The sequence below is a fragment of the Gracilinanus agilis genome, chromosome 5 (assembly GCF_016433145.1).
Source record: "Gracilinanus agilis isolate LMUSP501 chromosome 5, AgileGrace, whole genome shotgun sequence".
Taxonomy (NCBI): Eukaryota; Metazoa; Chordata; class Mammalia; order Didelphimorphia; family Didelphidae; genus Gracilinanus; species Gracilinanus agilis.
Window position 1 is genome coordinate 54,789,373 of NC_058134.1, and position 12,834 is coordinate 54,802,206.

At 33.5% G+C, this 12,834-nt stretch overlaps 1 protein-coding gene across 1 annotated transcript in view; it reads left to right on the forward strand.

Annotated features, from left to right (window-relative positions):
- ABCB1 (ATP binding cassette subfamily B member 1) overlaps window positions 1-12,834 on the forward strand; it is a 77,316-nt gene that overhangs the window by 18,529 nt on the left and 45,953 nt on the right. Inside the window, exon 6 of the mRNA XM_044679506.1 lies at window positions 10,788-10,901. Coding sequence (XP_044535441.1) covers window positions 10,788-10,901 — 114 coding nt within the window. The remainder of the gene's footprint in view (window positions 1-10,787; window positions 10,902-12,834) is intronic.

The following is a 12,834-nucleotide window of genomic DNA, read 5'->3' on the forward strand; positions in this document are numbered from 1 at the left end:
TTCTAAAGAAATTATTAAGGAGTTTGTTTTACTTTGGCAAGAGCTTCATTTAGTAGGATAGGACAATAGTACCATAATAGTTTAAAGTAGACATATATAGGTATCAAATTTAAAAAGTAGGAAAGAAATTAGCTTTATCATGAAACTAAATAGCACTAGCCCAGAAGTTAATGATTCTGGGTCCAAATTCAGCTTCCGAGGCTTACTATTGTTGTGAACTAGAACAATTCACCAAAATCTCTCTGGGCGTCCAGTGGCTTATGTAATGAGGATGTTGGAAAAGATGGCCTCTGAAATCCCTTCCACCTCGAGATCTGTCATCCTCTAAATATATCATCTATGATCCTTATCCTTTGAGGAGGAGAGGTCGCTCACATGAATTATTGAATCATCTGGGTAATATTCTTAAGTTGAATTTATTTTATTTTTAAAATTAACAATTATTTATTTCTACTTCATTCTCTTTTCTACCTGGCTTCATTAGGAAAAATAAAAACCATTGTAACAAATATACTTATTAAGCAATGTATATATAAATTATATCATTTGTGTTTCTATTTATCATTTCTATCTCTGAAGGTGGACATTCACAAGATATTCTTCAAATATTAATTTTATAGCTGTAGTGTATAATGTTCTTTGTTCTACTCGTTGGATTATTTTATGTAGGGGTTTTTTTGAAACCTGTTCATTATTTCTTATGGCACAGTAGTATTCCATCACAATCATATACCAAAGCTTGTTCAGCTATTCTCCATCTGATGGCCATCTCCTGAATTTCCAGTTCTTTATTATCCCAAAGAGAACTCCTAAAAATATTTTGGACATTCAAATTCTTTTCCCTTTACCCTGATCTCCTTGAGAATCAGACCCAACAGCAATATTGCCAGATCTAAGGGTATGTAGAGTTTTATAATTCTCTGGGCATAATTCCAAATTGCTCTCCAAAATTACTGAATCAGTTGGTAGTTCCACCAACAGTGTATCAATGTCCCTATTTTTTCACATCTCTTCCAAGGTAGAGGTCTCTTGAAGGTGTCCCTATCCTTTGACATTATCTTACCATTGTCATATAACATGTTTCCTATTTTGTGTTAGTGACATCTAAAATGCAAATTATTATTAAAATAATATTTTCCCCCAATTACATGTAAGAACAATAATTTTTCATTCAATTTTCTTTTTAAAATTTGAGTTCTAAATTTTCTCTCTCCATTCCACTCTCCCTCTTTTACTTTCCCACTTCCCCAAGATGACAAGCAGTAGATTTCACAAGTACAATTATGCAAAACACTTTCCTTATTAATCATTTTGTGAAAGAGATTTCAGATGAAGAAAAAGATGAAAGAAAGTGAAATGTAGTATGTTTTGATCTGCATTCACATACCATCAATTCTTTTCAAAGAGTATCATGAGTCTCTGGGACTTTTAGATCACTACATTAATGCAGATGATTTTTGTGAATTTATTGGATACTTAGTTTTTTGACTATTCATTTTTGGCTTGAGCTTCTTAGATTTTTCTAAATGTGCGATCTCATAATTCATGAAAATAATGATAATGTTTTCCAATATCCATTTTATTTTATTTTTCATGTCACATGACTAGAGCTAACATTTCTAAAACTACATGGTAAGTTGTTAATAGATTTTAAAGATTTGTTTAAGATTTAAAGAGGAGTGGCTATCAAAGTTTTTTCTCTGGTCTGCTCATGTGATCTCTTAAGGGATAAAAAATGCCTCAGAGATCATTTAATCCAACTGCCCAGTCTCATTTTATTGTATGAAGAAACTGAGGCCTAGAGAGATGAAGTGATTTACCCAAGGAGACACAGCCAGATGTGCAAGTGCTTTCCCTCTCAATGTTTGCCTCATTTCCCAGCTTCCTCTTACCAGATCTCAGAGCATATGGTGCATATGCCTGGCAGAAACTTCCTAATGAAAGATGCAAGTCATTTGACTTATCACAGGAAATATTTCAAAAGCTAGTATAACAGTTGCTTGCTGATCTTAAAGACTGTGGGAAGTCTTACATTTTATGTAAGACATGCTCTGAGCCTCACCCATAAGGTCAGATTAGTTTATTTCTGTTATTCCTTCCAATTCTAAAATGTCATTCTAAACTGAGCCTGTAAAAATGGCCCATGTCCTAGCTGATTGCGTTTCCATTTAGAGAAGCATCTTTTCCCTGATTAGATAAACTTGAGGGAAAAGAGAAATAAATGCAGCAATGGGAAGTATCCCTTAGTCATTTCTAAGCATGTAAAAAAGTGAAGGTTTGCCTTTTTCTTTTTGGTGGGGGGAGTACTTTATTGGTGTCTTTCCTGAATATGGTTTAAAAACAAAAGAAATAATCTTCCGGGATATTGTATAATAATTTATCTTAGGGCAAACATCCTTTAAAATGATGACTTAAACTCTAGTCACAATTTGTACTCTAATATGTTTATAAGAACAGTTTATAAGAAATATAAATAGTTTTAGTTTTATTTATTATACAAATACAGACCGTTTAAGATTGAAGAACAGAGGTCAGAAATAACAGTGGGAGGAAAGGCTGAATAAAAATGCATTTAAAAATATTTATTCATTTATTTGTTTACAATAAAATATTACATTAAAACACCTAGTTAACTTTCTCTGTTTATCCATCCTTTTCCCCATTATACAAGGCATCACTTGACAAAAAGATGTATGTATATATAAACTATATCTTACTTATTTCTGTTTAATCCGTTTATTATCTGGAAGTGGCATACACAAGCCATTCTTTAAACAATATTTCTGTTGCCATATATAATGTTCTCTTGGTTCTGCTTGTTTCACTCTTCATAACTTCATGTAGGTCTTTCCATGTTTTTTTAAATTAGCCTACTTATCTTTTTTTAAGGCACAGTAGTTTTCCATCACAATCATATATACCTCAACTTGTTTATCCATTCCCCAATTGAGGGGCATCCCTTCAATTTCCAGTTATTTGCCACTGCAGAGAGAGTGGCTCTAAATCTTTTACAATATATAAGTTCTTTTCCTTTTTCCCTGATCACCTTCCAAAATAAACATAATAGTGATATTGCTGAGTCAAAAGGTATACAGTTTTATGACTCTTTAAGCATTGTTCCAGATTGCTTTCCAAAATGGTTAGATCACAGTTCCACCAACAATATATTAGTTTCCTCATTTTTCCACATTCCCCTCAAACAGTTGTCATTTTTGCCTGCTTATCATTTTAGTCAATTGGATAGGTATGAGATGATAGCTCAGAACTATTTTAATGTATGTTCTCTAACCAATAATGTTTTTGATAAAATTTTCATATAGTTATATATTGCTTTGATTTCTTCATCCAAAAACTGTCTATTCATATCTTTTGACCATTTATCAACTGAGGAATAGTTCATATTCTTTTAAATTTGACAAAGTTGTCTTTACATTTTAGAAATAAAACCTTTATCCAGGAAATTTTCTGTAAAAATCCCTCCTCCCCAACTTATTGCTTTCCTTTTAATCTTGCCTATATTCATTTTATCTGTACAGATAAAAAAGCTTTTCAATTTAATGTATTACTGTTATCCATTTTACATCTCACAGTGCTTTCTATCTCTTGTTTATTCATAAATTTTTCTCCTAATGATAAATCCAATAGATAATATGTTCCTTCTTCTAATTTGCTTATGATTATCTCTTTCTCTGCCTACATCATGTATCAGTTTGATATTATCTTGGGAAATGGTGTAAGATAGTATTCTGTATCTAAATTCTTCCAGTCTGCTTTCCAGCTTTCCCAAAAATTTTAATAAATATTGAATTCTTATTCCCAAAACTTGTATCATTACTTTTGTCAAACAAAAGTTTTATGACTGTTTGTTGTATGCCTGCTCTCTTCCACTGATCTACTTTTCTATTTCTTAGCCAATACAAGATTGTTTTGATAATTACTGCTTTATAATATTGTTCAAAATCAGGTGTTTTTAGACCTCTTTAAGTTTTTCTATTAATTCCTTTGATATTTTTTACCTTTCGTTTTTTCAAAAACATTATTCTTTCCAGTTGAATAAAATATTTTTTATAATTTAATTGGGATGGCATTGAATAAGTAAATTATTTTAGACAGTATTGTTATTTAAATTATATTGGCTCTACCAATCTATGAGCAATTAACATTTCTCCAATTATTAAATCTGACTTTATTAACATAAAAAGTATTTTATAATTTTGTTCATATGGTTTCTGGGTTTGTTTTGGCAGATATACTGCTAGTTATTTTATTCTGTTTAGGGTTAATTTAAATGGCTTATCTCTTACTCTCTCTCCTACAGTACATTGTTGGTGATATATAGAAATGCTGATAATTTATATGGATTTATATCCTAACGCTCTGCTAAAATTATTCAAAATTTCAACTAATTTAGTTGAATCCCTAGGATTTTCTATGTATATTATTGTGTCATCTGTGAAAAGATTGTTTTATTACCATTTTGCTCTTTCTGATTTCTTTGATTTCTTTTTCTTCTCTTATTGCTATACCTAGTATTTTTAGTACAATATTAAATAATATTGGTGATAATAGATATCCTTATTTCATTCTTAATCTTATTGGGAAGGGTTTTAACTTATTTCCATTACAGATGTTTATTGATGGCTTTAAGTATATATTTCTTGTTATTCTAAGGAAAATCCATTTGTACCTGTGTTTTATTTTGTCAAAAACTTTTTTCTGCATCTACTGATATAATCATATGATTTGTGTTACTTTTTTGTTTATATAATCAATTATGTTAATAGTTTTTCTTATATTATACCTTCTCTGATTGCCTAGCATAAATCCTGTTTGGTCATAATGTATAATCTTTGTGATATTTTGTTGTAGTCTCCTAGCTAATATTTTATTTAGGAAACTGGCCTATGATTTTCTTCTCTTTTTTTGCTTTTTTTGGTTTAAGTTACACCTCACTTCTTGGCTTTTTGGCTAAGATCAAGTGTTCAAGTAACAGCACCATATTTCAATCATGAAAGGAATTTGGCAGCACTCCTTCTTTACCAATTCTCTTAAATAATATGTTCAATATTGGAATTAGTTGATCTTTAAATGTTTCATAAAATTCATTTTAAAATCTATCTGGTCTTCATGATTTTTTCATGGGAAATTGATAAACAGATGTATTCAATTTCCTTTTCTTAAAATAGGTTTATTTAAATATTTTATTTCCTCTGTTAGTCTTAGCAATTTATATTTGTGTAAGTATTATTCCATTTCACTTAAATTGTTAGATTTGTTAGCATATAATTGGGCAAAATAACTCCTAATTATTGCTTTGATTTAATCTTTATTAGTTGTAAATTCACTCGCTTCATTTTTGAAGCTAATGACTTGGTTTTCTTCTGTCTTTGTAAAAATTATTTTAATCAATGGTTGACCTATTTTATGTTTTTTCTTCCCATAAAACCAACTCTTAGTTTTATTTCTTAATTAAATGGTTTTCTTACATTCAATTTTATTAGCTCAACTTTGATATTTAGGATTTCCAATTAGGCAGTCAATTGAATTTGTTCTTTTTTTAGCTTTTTTTTTAACAGTATACCCAATTCATTTATCTATTCTTTCTTTATTTTATTAACATAAGCATATTGAGATGTAAATGTGTCTCTAATTACTACTTTTGTTGTATCTTATAGGTTTTGGTATGTTGTCTCATGATCATTTTCTTTAATAAAATTATTTATTATTTTTATGACATTATTTAACCTATTCATTCTTTAAGATTAAATTATTTAGCCTCCAATTAACTTTTATTCTGTGTTTCCATAGTCTCTTATGAAATATGATTTTTATTTTCTTGTGGTCTGAAAAAGATGCATTTTAAATTTCTGCTTTTAGGCATTTAACTGTAAAGTTTTTGTGTCTTAATACATGGTCAATTTTTACAGGTACCATGTGCTACTGAGATTTCCACATATTCCCATTCAGTTCTCCAGATATCTGTCATATCTAGCTCATCTAAGATTTTATTGATTTCCTTGACTTCTTTCTTATTTATTTTTTGGTTAGATTTATCCAGTTCTGAGTGGGGAAAGCTAAAATCTCCCATTATTATAGTTTTCTTACCTATTTCCACCTGTAACTCCTTTAGGTTTTTCCTTTTAAAACTATGTCCAAGGTACTGGTTTTAAATAAATTTGATACCTTACTCTGGTATCTCCCTATCCTCATGGCTTCCATCAACTGCTTTGCAGCTCATCCTACCAACTTTTTACTTTTTTAATTTAATTTTCCCCCCATTACATGTAAAAACAGTTTCCAAAATTTTTCAAAGAATATTGAATCTTGGATTCTCTCCTTCCTTCCTCTCCAACCCCTAACCCCCTTGAGATGTTTAGCAATCTCATACAGATTTTCCATATGCAATCATGTAAAACATTTTTCCATATTAATCTTTTTATGGAAGGAAACTCAAATAGAAGAAAAAATTAAGGAAGTGAGAAAAGTTTACATTTTGAGAAATGAGGCCTTTATTAGAAAGACTTGTGAAAATATTTTGGACCATTATGACTACTGTGTATTACTTTCCATTTTATTTACCCCTGTTAAGTTTCTGACCTTCACCTCTAGCAATTTGCCTTATTTCCTATTCGCCCCACCTTCCTTCTCTTATCCTCTTATCCTTCTACTTTCCTGTAGGGCAAGTAGCTTTCTATACACAATTGATTGTATATTTTCTTCCCTCACTGAGCTGATTTTGATGAGAGTAAGGTTCACATGCTCTCCTCTCCACCTTCCCCATCTTCTTTCCCACTGTGAATACTCTTTCATGCCTCTTTTATGTGTAATAATTTGCCCATTATATCTTTCCCTTTCCCTTTCAGTGCATTTCTCTTTCTCATGCTTTAATTTAGTTTTTTATATCATCCCATCATGTTCAATTGATAGCCTGTTATCCTTGGCAAAATGACAGCCATTTTAGATGTGCAAATAGCAGTTTTATCTCCATGGAGCAAAGAATCTGGCAGAGGGCAGGAGCTGGCACATGCCAGGGAAAGTTGGAATTTTCCCTATAAATACAGAGGGCAGAGGTCCCTCTCGCTCACTACTTTGGAGTTTGGAGGGAGGCAAGGGTTGTCAACCATACGGGCCCTGGGTGGAAAGGGTAGATTGATATAGGCAGGCAGGGTTTTGAATACTTTGCTAATTATTTCAATCACTTCATTATTGTTAAGGCTACTAAGCCTTAATCATTTAACAAGATTATGCATCAAGATTACATCAACCATATTATCAATATCTATAATAGCTTCTGAGCCAGGGGAGACTCTCAAAGTCCCCTGGATTCAGCACCTAGGCAAAATTCTATTTATATACCATCCTAATTTATATTATTTATTATAGATTAAAGGCTCAGAAGGGTTCATCTAATTCCTCTCTCCCATCTCCCAATTTCCTTTCCCTTCAATTTATCCAATAAACCCTGTTAAATCAATAAGCCTCTGACAGCCCTTACTCATTAAGCTAGTAGCCTACCTTATTGAGGACAAATCATTGTCTTTTTGTCAATGCAGTCAGATCTTGGGAACAAGCCTAGCTGATCCAAATACTTCAAGATCAAGCTTGTGCTTGAATAATAAACACCATTAAGGCCCCAGAAAGTTAAAACAACTTCCTAGTTTCATCAAGGCCAACTGATTCCTTAGGAACTGTTACTAGGGCATTCAGCCTTTCACAGAATTCCATCTCCTTTCAGAGGAGCTTTCAGGCAGTGTTTCAAATCAACCTCAGACCTGTAAGGGTGAAAAAGGGGTTTTATGGGTTCAATATATTAAAAGATGGTTGCCAGAAGATTGAACTATTATCAATCCTCAATTAAGAATAATCTCAAATCAAAATTGACTTTTATGGAAGTTTATTTACATGAGAAGAGAGAGAGGAAGTAAGGAAATAAGAATCTGTCCCACTAATTAATCCAGGTAGATCTTAACCCTCAGGTTAAAGGGCCTGAGCCCTGGAGGTGAATGGAGCAAACTTCATTCACAGATTCTATAAAAAGAAGTTTCTTACTAGAAGTTCAGGAAGATTCAGTCTTTAAACTCACCGTGTGGAACAGTCTCAGTTACAAACCAGCAAAGTTCACTCAGGTCCCCTTCCCCAAACCAGAAGACCTCACTCACTCAATTCCCTCTTTTAAAAGGGGTCACTTATGCATCACTTCCAGTGCCTTCCCCTAGCCTGTGTGTCCAATCACAATAGATGATTCTCATAGATCACCTAGGGGGCAGGTCAGTTGATTTTGATTTGTCACAAGGAAGGTACTCTCACCTTTGGTGATTAAATCTAAAGATGGGCTGTGTAGACTTAATCTAATTATCACAGACCTTTCATCCTTTGATTGAAAATCAGGGCTTCACTGAATTGACTAATAACAGGATCTTAACCATCATAACAATCTTCACCCTCTGTCTATGTATACTTCTTCTGACTGCCCAAATAATGATGAAGTTATTTGGTGTTACAAGAATCATATCTCTATGTAGGGATGTACACAGTTTAACCTTATGGATGTCTTTTATTTTTTTGCATTCCTGTTTACTTTTTTTATGATTTTCTTAAGTCTTATATTTGAGAATCAAATTTTCCAGTCAGCTCTGGTCTTTTCATCAAGAATGCTTGAAAGTCTTCTATTTCATTGAATATCCATTCCACCCCCTCAGTTTATGCTCAGTTTTGCTGGATAAATGATTCTTTTTTGAAGTCCTATCTCCTTTGCCCTCTGGAATATCATATTCCAGGCTCTCCTATCCTTTAGTGTAGATGTTAAGTCTTGTGTTATTCTGACTGTGGCTTCACAATATTTGGATTGTTTCTTTTAGTCTGGTTGCAATGTTTTTTTTCTCCTTGACCTGGAGATTTTGGAATTTGAGTATAATATTGCTGAAAGTTATCCTTTTGGATCTCTTTCATAAGCAATTTATAGATTCTTTCTATTTCTATTTTGTCCTCTGGTTCTAGAATATCAGAATAGGTTTCTTTGACGATTCCTTGAAATTCCTTGATGTCTGTGCTCTTTTTTTTTTTTTTTTGATAATGGCTTTCAGGAAGACCAATAATTTGTAAATTATCTTTCCTGGATTTATTTTCCAGGTCAGTTGTTTTCCCCACTTTCTTCTAATTTTTAATTCTTTTGACTTTGATTGTTTCTTGATGTCTCATGGAGACAGCAGCTTCCATTTAACTATTTCTAATTTTTAAGACATAATTTTCTTGAGTTAGCTTTTGTATCTTCTTTTCCATTTGGCCAATTCTACTTTGCAAAGAGTTATTTTCCTTGGTGAATTTTTGTACTATTTTTCCAAAGGACCCATTCTGTCTTACTAGAAGTTTTTCTATTCAGTTCAGTTTTATATATCTTTTTTTATCATTTGGCTAAGTCTGAGTTTTAAGGAATTCTTCTCTACTTTGAATTTTTTGTGCCTTTTAAACTAACTGGCCTATTCTGTTTTTAAGGTATTCTTTTCCTCAGTATTTTTTATGCCTCCCTTACCAAATTGTTGACTTTTTTCCATGATTTTTCTATAACACTCTCATTTCTTTTCCCAAGTTTTTTTCTGAGGTGTGTTTAATACTCTATAGGCCTGTCTTCTGGTCTGTGAGTAACTACAAGCACTCCATTTTACCCCTTGGAACTGTGATCAGGGTCCTCTGCTATCCTGTGGTGTATGTTGGTGCTCATACTCACTCTGTGACTATGCCCCAGGACTGCAACCTGGTTCTGCATGGGCAATACTACAAGAGTTTTTCACCCAGAGCCAGCAAAAAAAAAAAAACCCTGTAATCTCCTCCTGAACAGTTGTCAACCCCCCCATACCATATGAAGCTATGAGTTCCAGAATCTTGGCTTCTGCTTCCATTGCCCCCAAGGCCTGTTGCCTCAGTGGGGCCTACCCTCACATGCCACACATCAACCCCCCATGTACTAGATCCCTCATGTTGTCCTTTAAATTGTTTTGGTCTGAACATTTACTTCACCTTGCCTTTTTTGGGTTATGTTGCTCAAGAATTCATTTTGAGGCATTTATATCATTCATTTTTGGAGGATAATTGGGAAGAAAAGAGATGGATCATCGTATCTTGTCTGCCATCTTGACTCTGCCCCTACCAGCTTTAAAATAAAAAAAGATGCCCTTCTTCCATTACCTTCAGCATGATTTTGAATATTTATATATTTTCTAAAACCTTACTTTCTATCTTAGAATCAATATAAGTATTAGTTCCAAGGCAGAAGAGTGGTAAGGCCTATGCAATGGGGGTTAAGTGACTTGCCCCAAGGTCGCATAGCTAGGAATATAAGAGGTCAGATTTGAAGTCAGGTACTCCCAACTCCAAACCTGGCATTCTATCCACTGAGGTACCTAGCTACCTCTTTGAATATTTGTGTTGATGATCCCTTGTATCATCTGATCTCTCAACCTCCTCGATACTAGTGTCTTCTTCATCATCTTATTTCAGCCTTAGATCAACTTGGTCACATATTCAACTCCTGGCACTATGCCACCTCTAGAATTTGGAAATTTGTAATTCTACTTTCACGCCACAACCCTCCTGTCTTTTCATGTCTGACACTTTCCCCTCACAATAAATTTGATATTCACCCCTATTCTGAGTTGGGCCTGATGCTGGCTAATTAAATGTTTAAAATAAAATTAGTGGCTATAGAAAATGAAATGAAGTTGCCCAATAAGAAGGATTGGAGTCCTAGAAAGAACTAATAATCTCCTATAACTTTCTTCCCACTTACCCAGGTCTTCTTTTCTGTATTAATTGGAGCCTTCAGTATTGGACAGGCATCACCAAGCATTGAAGCTTTTGCTAATGCAAGAGGTGCAGCCTATGAAGTTTTCAAGATCATTGATAATGTAAGTCCCTACTTTTGTTATGTAATACGTGTATAATGTTATTGTTGTTGTTGCTGTTGCTCAGTTGTGTCTGACTTCATGAACCTATTTGAAGTTTTCTTAGCAGAGATACTAGAGTGGTTTGTCGTTTTCTTCTTCAGCTCATTTTATAGATGAGGAAACTGAGGCAGGCAGGGTCAAGTGACTTTCCTTTAGTAACCCAGCTAGTAAATATCTGAGGCTATATTTGAACTCAGGAAGATGAGTCTTTCTGACTCCAGACCTAGTACTTTATTCACTATACCACTTAGCAACTCCACAATATGTGGGCACATATCCACATAAACACACACACATACATACTAGTTGACATCATATCTTTTATACACTTCCATCCTTATCATAAAATAGAGATGTTAACAATTTTTTAATATAACCCAATGAATGAAAATCTAAATTTGTACATTTGAGGGTATCAAGGATCCAAGAAAGAACAAAAATTGCAAAGGATCACAAGTAAGACAGTTTATTACTTACAGGCAAAAAGAAGTGTATATGGTACTACAGACATACACCAATTGTGGCTCAAGCTTGTAACAAACAGTATTCCCCAATTGAGAGCCTAGATCTTCTAGGTTTCTGTCTTATATATAATTGTTATTGCTGGAAAAATTCAGAAAGGCTGAATGGGTGGGGGACTCCGACTCAATAAGGGACAGCTAATTGGGGGTGGTCCAGACTGTGATTCTTCCACCCCTCTTGTTACATAGTGACTAGTAAAGTGGCTAACTTTACCTACTTGGATTATTTTAAATAGAAAGACCTCATAGTACAATGAAAATTTGATTTGGTTATTGAACCCAGAGCACAGCCTGGGCATTTGCTAAGACTCCTCATTGAGCATCAAGAGTTCTTCTAGCTTCTGGATTCTAGAGAAGATTCTCAGAATTGTAGACTCTTACTGAGTTCTCTGCTCATAGTGAGTATCATCTCCACCAATGAGGACTGTATCATGCAAACATCCAGGCTTGATCCCTGGGTTACGTTTTCATAAAACTTTCTGAGGAATAAATCTTTATTAATGCAAGTTGTAAACACCTTTAAAAAAGAGATTTCGACTCTGAATTGATAGCAGATTAGAGTTGAAATGGAAATCAAACCCTGTGTTTTAGTCCTAATTATGTCACTTAGTGGCATAGGCAGGTCACTTCAACTCCCCGGACCTCTGTTTCTTCATTTGCAGAATAACAGATTAAATTAAACCTAAGCTTCACTTTTTTATCATTTTAATTTCTGCAAGACCCTTTCATTGCTACATTTTCTGAGATCCAGAGTGACTGGCTTTTAAACACTTTAAGATACCACTGAATTTTGATTATGTATTTGTTTTTTCCCCAAGTTCTAAGCACTGTCATCTATTTTTTATTGGAATAACAGAGCACTTTCTTTCTCTTCAGATAAAAAGAGAGATATTATGATATAGTAGGTAGAGAACATCACTGTCATGAAAACCTGAGTTCATATCCAGCCTCATACTTCTGGATATGTGACCCTGGGCTAATTGCTTAACTTCTCAATGCTCATGCCTACACGCTAACCCTGTCTCCCTCCCCACAGGCCATTCTCTAAGACTCTAAATTGCAAAACTGATAGAAGAAATTCCTTGTGACAGTGAAATCTCATGTTCATTTATAGGTAAAGAATAGTTTTAGAATTTCTAGAATTGTGGCTAGCCTAGGAAATTTATCATAGAAACATGAGATCTAAACTGGAAAGAACCTGAGAGCTTATTTAGTCTGATCTGCCAATTTAATAGAAGAGAATGTCAATACTTAAAGTGGTTTCCTGGTAGAGAGAGAGGATTAAAATCATTGGCATGACTCCTTATCCAGACATTTCTTTTATATACAGTGCTACACTTTAATTAGACAAAAACTGGAACAAAAAATTGATT